The following is a 19,729-nucleotide window of genomic DNA, read 5'->3' on the forward strand; positions in this document are numbered from 1 at the left end:
TGTACAACAAATGTTCTTGTCTTCCTTTAGTATTATTTTAAATCATTTGATATGTAAGTACAATATTAGGTAATAATTTATATCATTTTGGAAATGTGCTATCTTTCCAACTAGACTTGAAAATATTGATAAAATCTTTATTAAGGGCCTGCATGTTTTTGGAACTCAATAAATGTTACTTCTGTTTCCTGCTTTAAAGATTTTATATCATGCTAATGTTAGGAGGCCATAGCAAAAATACACAGAGGACAAGCTTAACACTTATTAAAGATAAAGACTATATTTTCATGCTTTGAGAATGTCTTAAAAGTAATCATGGAAAATAGGAATTGGAAACTTCCAATCCTAAATGTTGCCTGTATCAGACTAACCACCCTAGTTGGATAAAACTTAAAATAGTAATACAAAACAGAAAAACAACTGTTTGAAAGCACTGGAGAACAACCAAAGCAGCTAAGATTTGAGGAGCCAAGATCATACTATAATTAACCCGACATTCTCCACATCTTTTCCGTTCAAGGCAGTTGCCAGTTCCTAAGCTGTGTAGCTGAGACGCTAAGCAGAAAATAGTTGCTAAAAGGCTAAAAAACTAACTACAAATCCAGTAGTTTGATAGTGCTAGGAGAAAAAAAAAATGAATTTCAGGCTTTCCATTGAGACCCCTGAAGGGCTATGCCTTCATGATAAGGGCAAACCAGAAATAGAACAGCCTTTACAAGATGTACTAACCCTATACCATCCGTAAGAACAATTCTTTCTGGACGCAATAACATTAGTTTCCATAGTTTTTCATGTACAATGTCTACAAAGTCAAAGTAAGCAGACACTACAGGCATCAGGATTAAATGGCTAAAAGTTAAGATGAAAAACCAGAAAGACATACATATAATCCAGATACTGAAGACAGACAAGACTTTCAAGTAATTATAATTAAAATGTTTAAGAAAATAGGTAACAAGAATTTTGCCAGAAACTGGATCTTTAAAAAAATGGAAATTCTAAATTGAAAAAAATGTAATAAAATGAAGTCCTGAAAAAGTGGATTTAACTGCAGAATGGAAGATTAGTGAACTGAAAGATCAGAAGAAAATATATAGGTTGGTACAGAGGAAAAAAGGATGAAAAACATAGAAAACAGCATGGGAAATAGTGCAACTTTTTTTTTAAGAGGATTCCAAGAAGAAAAAAGAATGTGGCAGAACAACTGTTTAAATTAGATACTAACCATTTAAATAGATACTAACCAAGAGTTTTCTAAAACTGACAAAGAACATCAGGTCTCAGATTGATGAAGCACTACAAACCTAAGGATAATTTTTTTTTTAATTTATAGTTGGTACATTTTAGTTTTACCACTAAAAATATAAGGAAAAATCTCAAAGCATCCAGAGAAATTTGTGTGAGATACATTACCTCTAAGAGAAAAGAGAAAGATACATTACCTCTAAAACAGAAACAATTTGAATGACAACGAAAATGTTGGAAGGCAGAAAACCATCTTTAAAATGGCAAAATAACTGCCAATCTTAAATTTAATATCCAGCAAAACATTTTCATAAATAAATGTAAAGCAATAAATACCACAGTGAGATCCAGCTATGAAAAGATGGTGTAAAAATTAATTACCACGTGGATAGTCACTAGAATAACTTTGTGTCACTAAGACATCTTTCTAAGTAATGCAGTATTAAAAGTTAGAAGTTTAATACAAGGAAATGGAGTGCTTAGAGATCTCTTAATATTGAAAATAATCTGGAAAAATTGCACAGCTGTGCAACTAAAGCCATGCAAGAAAACAGCATTGCCATCCAACATTCGTTCAGCATCAGGCTGAGCATGCGCACTAATCACCTACTGCACAAGGTGGCTGTTAACTTTCACATTAGTCTTCTTCTAAATGCTAAAGGTCAGCATATCAGGTTCTATGTGTACACAAAGCAGGAAATGTTCAATGCCTGGCATTAATTTGATAATAAAGAAAAAGATATTAACATTCATTTATAATTTCCCCTTTTGTCCTCTGGTATTTGCATCCTATGGTAATACATAATTTATCAACCTATTTTTCTACTTGTCCTATTATATGGTACAGATGTCTTCTCATTTCCTTGAAATGTACTTTGTTAATGCTATTTGCCTTGGCATTCAGTCTTTCTCACTAAGTGCTTCTCTATTTCACAGGAAGGCACTTTTAAAAAAATAGTTAATAATAAACTAGCATACTTTGAAAAAAAATTTGTTGTTGTTGTTTTTGGTTTAGTTTTGTTTGAGACAGGGCCTCACTCTGCCGTGGGTGTAGTGGTACAGTCAGCTCACTGCAACATCCTGGCAGTTGTGAGCCTGGGCTCAGACAATCCTCATACCTCACTCTCCTGAGTAGGTAGGACCACAGGTGTGCATCACCACACCTGGCTAATTTTTTAATTTTTTAAAGAGACGGGGTTTGCCATGTAGGCCCAGGCTGGTCTCCAACCCCTGAGCTTAAGCGATCAGCCCACCTTGGGCTCCCGAAGTGCTGGGATTACAGGCGTGAGCCACTGCGCCCAGCCTTAAAAGAAAAATCTGTTTTCTAAATGAGAGACTTGAGTTTAGTTCTCATGAACATAACTTTTTCATACTAGGTTTCAGACCTGGTATTATTAAATATAATTCATGACAAAGACTTTTTCTAATGTCTTCAAATTCTTTAAGTCACCTTCAACAAGAAACTGTACAAGAAGCAAGCTACAACCTTACAGCAAGTGGTAAATGTATATTTATTGCTTTTCCCCCTACCAGACAGAAACTTCTTTCTTGTTACTAACCAGAATAGGAATCATTCACAATCTTCAACTTGTGCTTCAAGGATCTGATCCTTCTTTTTACTCTAGCAATTCTTTCTCTTTACTCTAGCAATTCTTTCTCTTTTACCATCAAGTGTAATGTGGACCTTTCTTTTGATTGTGCCAACAGACTTCCAATCTAACTGCATCTGTTCATATAAACTATATCAAAATAATGCTAAAGCTTTTCTTCAATCTTACAGATATTGCAATATTCATCTTAATACTTCCTTAAGATTCATCTAATTGCAGTTGTAAGTATCATTAGTGAATCATTTTTAACCTCATTTTTCCAAGGTTGAATTTCTGCCTTAAATCCATAAACTGTCAAGACACATATCTTTTTGTATTGTACATATAATTTGACGAAGTTTACTGATTCTTCAGTAAATCTGCAAAATGAGAATCATTCACCAAAAGTTTTTCTCCTATAATCATAAACTTTTATCAAAACTTTTCTTTTGGACAGGTAACATACTTCAGCATCCAACAGTAGGTATTTTGATTCCATTTCTCACATGAAACTGAAAACACATGCAACTGAAGCAGCTTAGATTTTATTACAGCCTCCATTTCATTATATTATTTAATATGGAATTCAGGTCTACAGACAAACATATATATAATCTTGACATAAAATCTTTAAATGTTCCTATCGTGAAGCCTCATCATCAGTCATAAACTTAACTAGCATTTCCATAGGACCTTCTTTGTTTCAAAGTATTAAAAAAAAATTTAGCAATTAAATGTATTTCTTTCAGGTCCTAGTAAGTGAGTTACATTTTTTTTTAATTATTTTTTATCTTCTGAGTCTAATGACTTTCCAGTGTTAGTCACTAAATTGCCCTTATGGTGGGAAAAATTAACATCTGTACATTAAGGCTAATTATAAAGTAGTAAAAATGAAAAATATATCAAATTCATTATGTTCTTTTCAAGAACCTCCTTATATATTTTACGATAATTAAAACAATTTTAACTTCTCTGTTAATCGAAAAAAGGTAAGAAACAAAATGAGACATTTCTGCTTGAACATAAAAGGTAGCTTCATAATGAGGCTGTGAATAAAGTAATATTCAGAGTACCTGGATGATTGAACAAGAAAGTAGGAAGTACTGAGGTATAGCCACTATAAAGAGCTCTCTGTCTCCAAGTGTTATGCACCAATTCTTTTGCCCCAATAAAATAATGAATTAGAACAGTTTATACAGGGATCATATGATTTCGAGTGTTATAATTTTTGAAATATAAAACATTTGTTAAATATCTGTACTACAATAGGATTTTACAACCACTAGTATCTCAGGGGACACCTATACTGATTAATGGAACACTGGTTAGGAAGCTCTGCTCAACTATCCAACTGAATTCATACCCATCCTCCAAGAATCAAGAGCCACCTATTTCATATTACTGATCTCAATAAAATTGTTCCCAAAATATTCTACTTTTACTGTTTTTAACTGTTTTCACGATAATAAACTACATTTAGTAGTGAATAGTGTTGTCTCTCCAACATCCATTTCACCCATACATATGGTAAGTAGAGCAGCCTCACTATTTGGGTGAGATCATTTCCAGCAACAGATCTGGGCACAAAAGGGTGTCCTCATTCTATCAGGATAATCCCATTCCTTTTGCTACCTCAGTAACCCAGAACTAAAAATTGGTTGAGAGGTGGCTCAATAGAATATTTTCAAGATTTTTTAATAATTATGGGAGTGAATGCTTACAGCCCTTTCTCTGGTGCTGTTTGCTACCTTGCTACCATGTAGGGAACTGGTTTGAGGAAGGATTCAACCTACAAGAAGGGTGCAGAGTAGAACTAAAAAGAAAAGACAGAGGCCTGAATCAACCACATTTGAAGGTTAAGATTCTCAGGTTGTTAAAGAGGGGCAGAAAAATCTCAAGAAATCCTGTCTCACGCAATCTTTGTGTTTTTTGGAACAACTCTTTATGAGGTATCAGTGAGTATTCAGGGGAAAAAAAAGGGTATCTTCGTAAAATGAATTTATGAAGTAATTCATACTATTTTACAGATTCACAATTATAAACACTAGCTAAAGCTACAAAAAGCCTTGCTATAAGTAAAACTATTTGTTCAATCAGCATTTCCCAAACCTATTTGATCATTTTAAAAAACTGTCAAAATCACAAGTAACACTAATGTGATCTCCTAAACACACTGAAAAAAGAAATGACAAGGCTATATATTTTACAGGTATTTCTCTTAAAGAAGAGAAATATTTCAACAGGATAAAACGTAGATTTGCCTCACAGAAATGCCATCCTGTGGCAGAAAAACAAGCTGTTGAAACATTTAACTGTCTTTTCTCTTACTAATCATAACAATAGGTAATAAAAATGGTAAGTACATCTAAAAAGACTGGGATGGATTACTGATAATACTAATGGTGAAAGGTAAAGGCCATTGTTCTTGAGAAAAAAATCCAGATGTAATCAAGAGCTGGATTTGTCTTCTGATGTTTAGGATTCAGCTTATACATTTATATTCATTTTTTCAAAACCAAGAAATCAACATAAGAATTTTTTTTAATTTCAAATACATTTTTCCTATCAAGACAATTTTAAGATTATTTTTTAACATTAACTTTCTTAAGAACTTGCTTATAGAGTTAATAGCAGAATTGAGTGCACCTAGTACTCTTGGGTACACTGAGTTAAACCATGTGAAAAAATCAGAGGAAAGGTGACAAAGACTCAAAGTAAGTCACTCAAAAGATTGCTTGTTGGGGCAGGGACAAAACATGCTTTACTACCGGAAATGTCATGCCAAAGATTTCTGTGCAACACAATGAAGTAGACTTTATGTATATATTAGTCTACAATTAAGTAAGGAAGGCAAAAATTACCTAGAAAGTGCATCTGCTACTTTTAGAAGATGATTTTAGGGCTCTCAAAATTGGTTTGCTTTGTTTGTACTATTTTATTATTAAGACAATTCCGAAAGAAAAATAGGAAACCAGTCTCTTACCTGCCAAAGAGACTATCATGAACGACATAGACAGAACATACACTGAGATCTATTAATCCTTTTGGTTTGGTAGCTCGTTTTTCGCTTTCAAAATAAATAAGTTGGGCATCACTACCCTCTAAGATAAAATATAGATTTTTCCAACGTTTTCCTTTGCCTGTTTAAAAAACAAAAATGTTTTCTCTTAGCCAAACAATTGTGAAATCCTACATATTATTAAAATTAGTATTTCTAAAAATATGAATCAATCGATTTTTATTCCAAAGCTTATGTAATATGCCAATTCTTACATAATGAGAAAATGCCTATAACAAATCTGTACAAAAATGCCTTTTGTTATATTACTTGTTTTAATCACAGAGTAAATGCTGAGAATACCTTAACTATATCTTCAGAGATTTCATCATGATGAAATCGTCAGAATTCTTGTTTTGGAATAATTCTTTAACAGTCTTAAGGAAAAAATTCTTCCACTAAAGCACACCCCCACCCACAATTCCCCAAAATGTCGTTATGTCAAATTGAGGTAAATCTGTAAAATATCAATATTATGAATGTGCCATGTGCCATAAGGAGTTCCTCAAAAAAAAAAAAAAAAAGAAAGAAAGAAAAAAAGAAACCATGGGTAGAAGAAACATTCTGGTTGAAAATGTAGACTTTTAATATACCTACATTCTAAATTTTGAAGAATGCTTATATATGGGCTCTAAACAAGTGTCAATTACTAATAACTCATGTCAAAACTTATTAAATATATATCACAATAAGTTCGGAGCTCCATATTTACAACATCTCTATCAAATGGGTTAATGATAAAAGTCTGAACTTACCCTTTTTCAGAAGATAACCTTTCTTAACAATGTTTTTATAAAAGGCATCCTTTGTTTTACGACGGATGGTATTATAGATTTCCTTGCCATCCACTGTGTCATTGAGTACTTGTTCTTGATCCTGAATTTTAAAAAACATTAAAATTATTTCATACATTCTTGATGGAAATGAAGTAAAAATCTATAAAATTACCAATTAAAAGCCAAAGCGCTTAAAATACTAAAATCTAGATACACATAACACATAAATGATCTTTTGCTTTCCAAAGAAATTCTCAGAAATGTTTCCTTATAAAAGAACACCGACAACAAAGTTCACAGAAAGGTTTCCTTGCCAATCCCAAGAACAACTAATAAGTTGTCTGTTTCCATGGATACCTAATAAGCTATTTTCTAATACAGTCAGTTATATTTTACAGCAAATAATGTTTTAAAAACATAAACTTGTCCCAGCATAACTGGTAAATTAGGAACCAATATAAGCATAAAGCAAATTCATGTTTGCCTATGCACAATTGTGTCTGTGAGAAATGCTAGGTGAATACAGACAACAGTACCAGGTGAACTAAGACATGAGAATGAACAAAACATACACACTTCAAATACCTAACAGTTCCCTCAATCCACTAAGTGTGTCACATGCCACACCCATCCATCCACAGCTGGTGTTATAACCATGATTTCAGATAATCCTCCTCTGCCACTCTGCAACATTCCCATGCTTCAACTCTACCAATGGCCATTTCCTCATGTAATGTACGTCTTTTTTCAAGGTAAATTGCCATATTTATTGTAGGATGTACATATTTCTTAAAAAGAAAATGTATAAAACTAAGCAACATATTTATATTAGGTTCTTTCTTTCTTAATGTATCCCTGATGAAATTTCTAAGTGTTAACACCCCTAACCTCACTTTTCCCAAAAGCCCTGTGGTTTTGATTGCCTGATTTTGCATAATGCTATGATTTTTAGGAATGCATATGTTACATTATAGCAGAACTTAATTAATTGCTAAATCCCCTGAGGAAAAGAATTATATCAGGATGCCTTTATCATGATCTTTCCAGAATAAATGAATCTTCAATTTTACTATTAAGGTCAATTGGACTCAGTTTTAGTTTTTTGGTTTCCTTTTTGAGTAGTTCTTACTATTTTGCAAGGATTCATATTTTATGACTTTTAGTCCATCTTACAAACTTCATGGATCCATTCAATCCTCTTATAAATCTAAGTTATGCTGTGGGATTTTCATAATCCTCTCTCTATCTTGAAACATTATGCTGTTTCATCATCCTAGGAACTATTTCATCATTACTCAGAATTATTCCCAAGTCAATGCTACAAAATTACTAAAGTAATAAGAAAATAGAAGAATGAATTGCTTACAGCAGGGCTGACAAACTATGGCACGCATGCTAAATCCAGTCCACCACCTGTTTTTTATACATAAAGTTTTACTGGAACACAGCCATGCTCATTCCCTAACATGCTCTGGTTGCTTCCAGATAAAAAGACAGACTTTAGTGGACACACTAAATGAACTGCAAAACCCTTTACAGAAAACTTTTGCCAACAGCTGGCCTAGAGGATGATATAACTGAAATAAATAATCTCTACTGCATCACTCTGGGTGTGTGTGTATGTGTGTGTGTGTTTAACTGTGTTGCAAAGTATTGCGGCGTCTTTTGTAAAAACATAAAAGGCCATCTTTGCTGTCTTTTTAGCTTTGATTGAACATACTTAAAATATTCAGAACTCTTTATTTTCTGCTCATAAATGATAAAGAGAAAAAAACTGATCCAGGAAGATGTTTGACAATTAGAAAAATCAGAAAACGAATGCAAAGAAACAGCAGCACTCTAGACTCTTATCATGATGGCAGAATTGATTTTGATAAACCTCAGACTGTGATTTTTCAGATGATATACTTGAATTTTCTCAAACTCAATCACTGAGTGAACCATATTACTTCTATTATCCTGTTTTGCTAAAAAGAAATGAGACTATTTAAATTTTTGTATATACATCAAAATTTACTTAATATGATTTGTGAATGGGCAAATATTAAAGGGCCTTTGTATAAAAAATTACTGAAAGTAAACATATAACATAGAAATTGTAAAATTCACTGGATTGATCACTCTTATAAACATCAATGTTAACTGGTGTTTTAAAATCTAAACAAAAATATTTTACAATTATGGGGCAATGGACACTGTACTCTCCAACAAGATTATGAGCCATCAGAGTTTTCAAAAGTACTGCATTTTGCTCGCGCCTTTAATCCCAGCACTTTAGGAGGCCGAGGCGGGCACATCATCTGAAGTCAGGAGTTCGCCCAGCCTGGCCGACATGGTGAAACCCCGTCTCTACTAAAAATACAAAATTAGCTGGGCGTGGTGGCACGTGCCTGTAATTCCAGCTACATGGGAGGCTGAGGGAGGAGAATCGCTTGAACCCAGGAGGCGGAGGTTGCAGTGAGCTGAGATCACGCCATTCCACTCCAAGCCTGAGCAAAAAAGAGCGAAATTCCATCTCAAAAAAAAAAAACTGCATTTTGATAATACAAAAACAAGAAAGAATAAGCTAGATTCCAGTAGTGATGTACTTAAAATCTGGAATTGATATGATAGATACAATGCAAGAAGAACCAAAGTAATTACAAATAGAACTTATTAGACAAGTATCTGATTTCAAATCTGGAATCAGAATTTACAAGATGGCTGTGTTCCAGGTCTGTGCGCGAAGGGTGAAGAACTGTTAGTTGCATTGAAAAGACTGTCCATTTCAGGTACGTAAGCCTTTCTAGACATGAAAACATGGAACAAAAATTTGGGTACGTTACATTTAAATTCTTACTACATTTTCCAATGAAGTTGTTTTTGGATTATACCCTTAATCTTGGTGATGCGAATTATTTGTAAAATGACTTAGGAATATAAAAAAATTAAAAGGGTACACTGGACCATGATGTTACAAATAGTGAGGACTTTACTTTCCTGGTAATACAGATTTGTATTTATCAAATCTTTAGTTCAATGGTGATGGCACTTAGTATTAGCTGCAGAATGGAACATTCTTGGAGTCTGTCATTTAAGACATGTAACCACACTAATATTTGGATTTAAATACTTGATTCCAAGATGCTCTATATAGATCTTTTAAAAATCATATTAAAGTGGGGACTAGCCCACAAATCCTAAAGGATTCCAATACACTAGAAGATGCTATGGGCAAAAACACAACATCACTTTTCAAGTCCTAGTCAATGAGAGGAGAAAGGCTTCTCTACGTGTTCCTTTTCTCAGCCCGAGAGAGAGTTCTTAGATTTTTTACATTCCTCCCAAGGGAAATTCAGTAATCTGATTGGTTAGAGTCTAACAGCCATTGAACCAAGCTCTTCCCTAGAAGTTACATGTGTAAGCTCCTGAAGACAGACTTAACTTGCAGATCCTAGCTTTGTCACTTAATGTAGGAAAACGCCATTTAATATATTAATTCAATAAATGTTGAGTCTCAGGCACTGTTGTAGTTCTTGAGATACATCAGTGAACAAATCAAAGACCCCTATCCTCATGGAACTTGTATTCTAACCAGGGAAAGATTAAAAATAAACATAAATAAATAAATTGTACTACATGTTAGAAGGTAAGTGCTCTGCAGGGTTGAGCAAGTTGCAGTGTTAATTAAGGTTTCTAGGTAAGTGTCATTTGCTAATTTGCTAAATTTTGAGCAAAAACTTGAAAGATGTAAGAGTGAGGCTAGTGGATATCCAAGAGAAAATAATTTTGGACACAGTGAACAGCTACAGCAAAGATCCTAAGGAAGGAAACAGTCTGGCTTATTTACAAATAATAGTACAGAAGCAAGTATGAGTGAAAAAGAGTGGCAGGAGGATAGTAGGAAGAGACGAGTTCAGAAAATTAATGGACTGCCACTGTTGGGTCTTGTATGCCATTCTAAGGACTTTGGCTTTTATTCTGAAAGAAATGGAGAACATTTTCAAGTATTAAAACAGAGGAGTAACACAATCTGACATTTTAAATGGATCCCAGTGACTGCTGCGCAGCATGCAGCATAAGGGGACAAAGCTAGAAACTAGGAGATGAAGGCAGATTCTGGTGGTGGTCATATTCTAGACATACTTTGAAGACAGAGTCAGTATGATCTTCCTGACAGGTTAGATATAAAGTACAGGAAGAAAAAAAGAGAAGAATTGAGGATGATTTAAGTTATTAACCTCTCAGCTCTCAGTTGCCTTATCTTTGAAATAGGCATCATTATAGTGTCACCTTGGTAAAGTTGTTGAGAAAATTAAATGAATGAATATGTATAAAAAACAGTGCTTAAAATATAGTGCTCAAAAATGTAAGGCATTTTTATTATGGGGTATATTGTCTCAAAAGGACCCTTTTTGTCTAATGCTTGCCTCAAAAAGTGTTAATAGTTCCAGGAAGTAAGCAAAGCTAGCTAGGACTCTGCTGTTTCTTAGCCTTTGCCAGCATCTTAGCCTGAGTGTGGGTACACAGGGTCACCTCATTGGAAGATGAGGTGATTTGCTAGCTAATCAATTTGGCGATTAGTAAAAAGATAGTACTTGCTTTTGTACTAATAGTTAAAACCCTGCTTGAAGAATGAGTGAGTTTTATTATTCCCCAAACTTCTACTAAAACCAACTTTTCATCACCCCATGCTCCAAAATAATAGACTACAAATAGCACTTAATAGTTTCTGTGTAGCAATCAATCAAATTGCTTTATAATCAGCATCAATTATTTCTGAAGTATTCAAAGCATTATAGGCACTTCTGCAAAACCAACTGGAGGTTTGTTCAGTTATAAAACTAACACAAGAGCGAGGCACATTATATATCTCAAGTAATTCTTAAAGCAATCTTATAACGCATACTGCAAGTTTATTAGATGCCACATACTATTTCTTTTTCTTTTTTTTTTGAGATGGAATCTCGTTCTGTCTCCCAGTCTGGAGTGCAGTGGTGCAATCTCGGCTCACTGCAACCTCCACCTACCAGGTTCAAGCGATTCTCCTGCCTCAGCCTCCAGAGTAGCTGGGACTACAGGGTCATGTCACCACACCCAGCTAATTTTTTGTATTTTTAGTAGAGACAGGGTTTCACCGTGTTAGCCAGGATGGTCTTGATCAAAACTTAAATTAGAAAATTCTAAGTACAAATTCAGTATGGGGAAATGTATGATTTAATTTGGGGTCAAATAAAATTAAAATCACTAATTCAAAGAGCCAAGGGGAATTAGAATTGAGGATACAGCAATGGAACTATATGGCAGGATCCGTCATCTGGAGGCAAAGGCACCTCTGATCCTGAAAAAAGATCCTAGCCATGGTCTAAAAAGCACTCACCCATGTTATTTAAAAAATACACATATATAAAACATATATATATTTATATATGTGTGTGTATGTTATATGTTCTGGCTAACTTCTCTTCCAATTACTCTGCGGTAATAAAAAAAAATTACTCAGAAAGTGAAACAAGATGGATGTTAAAATAGTATTTAGATAGGCAGAGAGGAAGACTGACATGGTGATAGGAAGGAGCACATTAAAGTGTAAGACATTAGTAACAATACAGGCAAGGGTAAAGTAGGTATTTCTTGCTGGAAAGCAGAGAATCATTCATTCAATCAATATTTATTGAATATCTAATGTCAGGTACTGTTCTAAGCACTGGGAAAAAACAATGCAAACAAAAATCTCTGTTCTCATAGACCTTAAATTCTACTAGGAAAGCATGCGGGAATGAAGGAAAATATAGGCATACCTTGGAGGTATTTCAGATTTGGCTCCAGACCACCACAATAAAGCCAGCCATATGAATTTTTTGGTTTCGCAGTGCACGTATAAGTTATGTTTACAACTATACTGTAGTCTACTAAGTGTGCAATAGCATTATGTCTAACAATGTACACGTGTTAATTTAAAAATATTTTATTACTAAAAACTGTTGGGGCAACCAAAGTGGCTCACAACTGTAATCCCAGCATTTTGGGAGACCAAGGCTTCTGCCTTGGAATTCAAGACTAGCCTGGGCAACAGAGCAAGACTCTATCTCTGCAAAAAATATTAGCTAGGCACGGTGGTGTACACCTGCAGTCCTAGTTACTGGGGAGCCTGAGGCAGGAGGATTGCTTGAGCCCAGGAGCTCAAGGTTGCAGTGAGCTACAGTTGAACCACTGTACTCCAGCCTCAGCCACAGCGCAAGACCCTGACTCCGGAGGGAGAAAAAAAAAAAAACACTAACAATCATCTAGGACGTCAGTGAGTCATAATCTTTATGCTGGTGAAGGGTCTTGCCTTGATACTGATGTCTGCTAAGTGATTAGGGCAGTGGTTGCCAAAGGTTGGGGTGGTTGTGGCAATTTCTTAAAAATGAAGTCTGCTGCATCAATTGACTCTTCTTTCACAAAAGAAATTCCCTATAATGCTGTTTGATACCATTTTACCCACAGTTGAACTTCTTTCAAAACTGGAAGCATTCCTCTCAAACCCTCTTGCTGCTTTATCAAGTTAAGTTTATAGAATATTCTAAATTATTTGTTTTCATTTCAGTAGTGATCACAGGATCTTCACAGGAGTAGATTCTATCTCAAGAGACCACTTTCTTTTCTCATCCGTAACAAGCAACTCCTCTTTCGCTCCAGTTTCATCACAAAAGTGGAGTAATTCAGTCACATCTTCAAGCTCCACTTCCAAATTTAGTTCTCCTGCTACCTGTACCACATCTGCAGCTACCTCCTCCTCAAAGTCATCTTGTAGTCTTGAGCCCCTCAAAGTTATCCATAAGAGTTGGAATCAGCTTCTTCCAAACTTCTGTTAATGTTGTTATTTTGGCCTCTGCCCATGAATCACAAATGTTCTTAATGGCCTCTAGAATGATAAATCCTTTCCAAAGGGTTTTCAATGTACCTTGCCCAGATCCATAAGTCACTATTTTTTGCAAACATAACATTATGAAATTATTTCTTAACTAAGGATTTGAAAGTCAAAATTACTCCTTGATCCATGGGCTGCAGAATATAAGCTGTGTTAGCTGGCATGAAAACAACAATCTCCTTGCACATCTCTATCTGAGCTCTTGATTGTAGAGTTGCATTGTCAGTGATCAGTAACATTTTCAAAGGAATTGTTTGTTCTGAGCAGTAGGTTTCAACAGTGGCCTTAAAATATTCAGTAAACCATGCTGTAAACAGATGGGCTATCATGCAGGCTTTGTAGTTCCATTGACAGAGCACAGGCACAGTAGATTTGGCATAATTCTGATGCTCCTAGGATTTTCAGAATAGTCAACGATAATTGGTTTCAACCTAAAGTCACCAGCTGCATTAGCCCCTGAAAAGAGTCAGTCAGCCTGACCTTTGAAGCTTCGAAGCCAAGCATTAACTCTTGCCATGAAAGTCCTAGATAATATTTTCAGATAGAAGGATGTTTTCTTTACACTGAAAACCTGTTGTTTAGCACCTTCAATACTTATCTTCTGGATAACTTGCTAGTTATCTTCTGGAAAACTAGCTAGATGTTCTGGGTAACTTGCTACAGTTTCTTTGCTTCACCGTACACTTTTATGTTATAGAGATAGCATCTTTCCTTAAATCTTATGAATCAATCTCTGGTAGCTTCCAACTTTTCTTCTGGAGCTTCCTCACCTCTGTCAGCCTTCACAGAATAGAAGAGAGTTAGGGCCTTGCTTTGGATAGGCTTTGGCTTAAGGGAATGTTATCCCTGGTTTAATCTTCAATCCAGACCACTCAAATTTTCTCTATGTCAGCAATAAGGGTGTTTCACTTTATTAATCATTCATGTGTTCAATGGAGTAGCACTTTCAATTTCCTTCAACAACTCTTCCTCTGCATTCACAACTTTGCTGTTTGGTGCAAGAGACCTAGCTTTCAGCCTATTTTGGCTTTCACCATGCCTCCCTAAGCTTAATCATTTCTAGCTTTTGACTTAATGTGAGAGACATGTGACTTTTCCTTTCACTTGACCATTTAGAGGCCACTGTAGGGTTATTAATTGGCCCAATTTTAATAGTGTTATGTCTGCAGAAATAGGAAGCCCCAAGGAGAGGAAGAGAAACAGAACCAGCCAGTCAATGAAGCAGTCAGAACATACACTACATTTATCGATTAAGCTTGCAGTCTTCTTCAGATGCAGTTCATGGCACCCCAAAACAATTGCAATAGTAACATTAAAGATCACTGATCACAGATCAACATAACATATAATAGTGAAAAAGTTTGAAACATTTTAAGAATTACCAAAATGTGACACTAAGACACAAATGAGCACCTGCTTTGGAAAAACAGTCGCAATAGACATCCTTCTTGCCACAAACCTTCAATTTGTAAAAAAAACTATCTTTGAAACATAATAAGGCAATGCACAATAAAATGAAGTGTGCCTGTATGTTAAAATGTGACAAGATTATGATTCTTGAATTTATCTTTAGCTTCAGATTAATGATTCCTCACCTCCCACCCCACCCCCCACCAATTAACTGCAATAAGTAGTAGCTATAGCCATGTGAAATGAATTTGTTAGGAGGAAACATCAAGAAACTAGGCACACTACAAATCACTGTACAATTGCAGCTGGGTACCCAAAACCCTTAATAATCCTTTATGTCCCTAGAATAACAGTACCTCCATTTTCCACTTAGGAAAATTATTAATCCGTCTTTTGAAGCACCTTTTTCTAACCCCTGTTATACCATTTCCCTACCATATACTTCAGAAAGTGTAATGAGGAAGAAACAGAAGCTAATCACCCTAAGCGTTAAGCAACTAACATTTAACAGGCTCTCTTGCTCAAGGCCAATCTTTCCTTTTATGTTCTAGATTCTATTCATTTTTGTCTAGGACCCTATCTGTAAGACATTGCCACCACCCATCTCCCCATACAACTTCACTCTCCTCTTTACTACTATACAGTTTTCACTCAGAGTATACAGACATTCTCAAATTCTCTCACCGTAAAACTACAGGCAAATAAACAAAGAAAAAGTGTAAACCATTTTTTGCCCTAATCCTCTTCTATCAGTATTTTTTATTTCCTTTTATTACTCCCCAGGCTTTAATAAGCCTGGCTGTGGTTTATCCCTGCTGTCTCTACTTTTGCCTCCAAAAAACTCACTCCTGGACCTACTGCAACTTACCTTCCTCCACGACTGCTTCTAATCTCAAAAAGCCACTAGGTTGTTCCTGATTACCTAAAATCAACATAGATAAAAACTAAAAGATTCTTACAGTTGACTTTCTAAAAAATCTAAATAATCTGTAGTTTTAAGTTGTATCCAATTTGAATTGTACAAATGTGTGCAAAAACATACCACCAAAATGCATTTTAAAATAAAATGCTAATTATTGCAATAAGAAATGCAACACTGACCTGCATTGGTACAGGTTCCTTAAGATAATATCCTTCAACAATCTGTTCTTTTCGATAGTGATCTATGATGTCCCCAATGCTGTTAAAATAAAAATTTCTAATATTAATCTGTCTCATAAAACTGCAAAATCTTTAAAAATATGTGTAAACTTTCTTACCAAGGATTATCTAATTAGCAAATTTTTTTCAAAGCACATAACACAAATACATTAATAGAATAAATGATCATAACATTCATATTATTTTAGAAAAAACAATGTTCTCAATATAGATTTACAGGCCAGAATACATGGCCCAGATTCTGATTTTCCATACCCATCAAGTGGGCAGCCAGGTCAACAATACCATATTCAAAGAGTCACCATAAATGAGGAAATGATTAAAAGTCTACCTTTTTTTTCACCCCCAAGAGTACATATGAGATATTAAGAATGAAGAATTCACAGAAACATGGCATTTATTTAGGAAGCAGAGTTCAGGTAAATTAAGAATTTTTATTATCACATTTACACGTACTGGTTTTATATCAGAAACAGGTCATAAAACACATGAAAAGCAGGCAAAAAGAAGAAAAAAACCCCCAGCTAATCTTACATGTAGGATTATCACTATAGGGAGAAAAGCTTATTATTTTGATTAAAAGTGCTACAAATTGGGAAATATTGGGAAAATATTACAAAAAAATAAAATGACATACTGTATTTTAATATAAATTTTAGTGAACCACGTATTTTTTTAAATATAAAGTTGTTTCTCTATAATCAGTAAGATCATTCTATTGTCCTGAATATGGAAATCTTGGAATTTTAAACCTTCCTTTAATATACTGGACAAATGGGAACTTTTGAGCCACCTAGGAAACACTTCTCCAGACAGATTTTGTTTAACCTACTATATATATATAATTAGAATATATGTGTGTGTGTGTATCTTCAAGTATGTTATCTTCCCTATACTACAAAGTTAATTTAAACCAAATATAAGTAATGTTAAAAACCAAAACAAAAGGACCTGAAAAGTTAACTAGTAGTGTATGAATGAACTTAATACCAGAAGCAGCATTTAACACAAGCCACAGAGGGGTGTGGTGAAAATGAGATAAATAAAAGCATTATTAAAAGAACAAGCAAGATTTTATGTTTTTAATAAAAAATCTAATACCATATAAATCCAAAATTGTTAAAAAGAAAAATGAAAATCAGGAAATATATTTGAAGATAGCTAGATTCCACTAAAGAGATGACTATGTGTTTTAAAGCAAAAAGCACCAAATCTATGAAAATCAGTAAACATCAAAGGTTTTTGGGCTCAGTAACTGTAAAATACAATCAATCCACTGTAGCACCTCAATGTTACAATATAATTGTTTTCCATAAACTGAGAGAACAGGAAACCATGGGGAAGTACAGTTCAGATTGTCCAGGAGCAAATTTAAAAGTGTGTGGCAACCAATCAGATAGGTTTTTACCAATGAGCTAGACTTAAGAGTTTTTTTAAAAATTACTCTTCCATTTATACTCTACCCAGAAACACCGAAATAAACAGTCAGGGGAGATAAACCAGAATTTTCTAGACATTCATATAAGTTCCAGCCATGAAATCAGACAGATTTACATCTCAGAAAACTAAAGCATATTCAATGTAAACTTACTTTTGAAATAAACGTGAGTTTCTAGAGACACTGTGTTCTGTACTTTAATTTTTGTAATGCATTTAGCACATAAAACCATGTGCACTCTTCTTCTTGAAGTCTAGATAAATGTTAATGTTGTCTCCTCAAGGTCTAGCCAAAATCCATTGTCTTCCTTCTCACCCCCCACTGAACTCTCATTTACTGATTCCCATGCATTTATATATCCCCTGAATTTATCACATTCTGCATACCATACTTTCTTTTCTAATAAACCTGAGCACTAATAATGAAGAAACTATATCTTTTTCTTTAATGTATTTACACAGAATTTGTACAGTATATTTCACAAAGTAGATAAGTCGATAAATGGCTGCTGAATTAAATTTGCTATTAAATGCCTCTTCTTTTTTTTTAAAACTCTGAATATAGGAACATTAAAGTTATGTCTTAACAGTTTCTAAATGAAAGACATAACTACTATCCCTCTTTATCAAGGTCTCATGTTTAGTTAATGGGGAGATGGGACAGCAGAGTATGGCTGTGTTCGACAGATTTATTGAAAAATCTTTCTTTATACATTTATATCTAACAATAAACAATAAGCACAAAGATTTATCTTCCTAGGAATTATTTCTGACATTACTAACGTTAATGCTGAAATGAAGTATATATTTCCAAAACAATTACAAAATCCTTCATTTTCACAGCACCTGATTCACATAATTTGGGGCTTTTTAAAGAAGTTTAATGTTAAAACTAGAAACAATAAGATGAATTTATAAACAAATTCACAGGGAAGAAAAACTATAAAAATCAAAGTTCTGGGGGAATGGTCAAGGCCACTAAATTAACATACATTTAACTTTTTTTTTTAATCCTCATTTTGAAAACATAATATTGCAATAATTTGGACAGAAATCTACTTAAAATACTTCTTTTTTCATGTTCCATCATGGTGTTCAGCAACCAAAAGCGACTACCTTTACATGTTTTACCGACTTCCTCCAGTATGTAGGAAGAATTTCCAGTTTTGTGTGATGTATCATAAGGAAGTTTAAGTTAGTAACAAAACGAACTTCAAAAAAATAAATTCATGTAAATTATTTTATCTTTAAAAAGGATCTCAATATGGACATTTATTCAGTTAAGAAGATGATATATTTTCAGTGCATTATTTTGTATGTCTAAATCTCCAGAAAACTGGAATTGGGAAAAATTACATTCTTAAACAACTCAAATTGCAGCTAGCTGTATTTTCAGTGAGGACATCTAGAACTCAGATTGTCATGTATAAAGTACTCAAGCAACCTGTATATGAGGTAGGCAAAAGGGTACAGCTGCCTAGACTCACATCTTACATTTGATGTCTTTTAACAGTCAACTGAGCTTCCAGCAAGCAACTAGAAGAACTTGTTTTTGTTTTTTGGTTTTTTTCAGATAAACAAGCTACAGAATCTCTATTCACTCAAATGTCTAGTTTGACAAATTCTAATTTGGATAGAGAATGCTGCTGTGGTACTGAGGGGTTAAACTAGGCAAATATAAGCATTTTAGAACAAGATTATGCCAGCCTCTGAAATAGGAAATAGAGAGTTATTAGTTATAGGAAAACCTTTACGTTCACAAATGAAGATTATTTTCTATTTGACTGAAAAATTGCTGACATTCTATCATATGGTTTCTTCTATTATTTTTCCTAATCAAGTAACTATAATTCATTCTGAGTTTTGGGACAAACAATGAGTTTACTTTGAAAGTGAGAAGTAAAAACCAACAATCACATATAAGAAATGTCAACTTGAGAAGAACTCAGTTACATGACAACATCTGTATAATAAGTCTCAGGTATCTTTAGAAACTTTTTTTTTCCTACTAAAGTATCTCACTGATAAAATAATGTTGATATATTTTCTTTTCCTAAGATATTTTGCTCCTCCTACAGATAACACATGGATTTAGTAAATTTGTTGCAAACAGCTTATGTCTAATTTTTAAAATCACAAAAATTGTTTTGGAAGGAAACAA

General features: G+C 34.1%; 1 protein-coding gene across 8 annotated transcripts in view; it reads right to left on the bottom strand.

The window, feature by feature from the left end:
* Positions 1 to 19,729, bottom strand: part of RASA1 (RAS p21 protein activator 1) — a 124,763-nt gene that overhangs the window by 23,176 nt on the left and 81,858 nt on the right. For all 8 annotated transcript variants that reach the window (XR_010157180.1, XR_010157179.1, XM_063811113.1 and 5 more), the window contains exons 9-11: positions 16,072 to 16,150; positions 6,648 to 6,768; positions 5,818 to 5,974 (exon numbers count right to left, since the gene is read on the bottom strand). Coding sequence is in view for 6 of the 8 variants with exons in the window: in XM_063811113.1 (XP_063667183.1) it covers positions 5,818 to 5,974; positions 6,648 to 6,768; positions 16,072 to 16,150 (357 nt within the window). In the remaining 2 variants the exon portion in view is untranslated. The remainder of the gene's footprint in view (positions 1 to 5,817; positions 5,975 to 6,647; positions 6,769 to 16,071; positions 16,151 to 19,729) is intronic.

The sequence above is a fragment of the Pan troglodytes genome, chromosome 4 (assembly GCF_028858775.2).
Source record: "Pan troglodytes isolate AG18354 chromosome 4, NHGRI_mPanTro3-v2.0_pri, whole genome shotgun sequence".
Lineage (NCBI taxonomy): Eukaryota > Metazoa > Chordata > Mammalia > Primates > Hominidae > Pan > Pan troglodytes.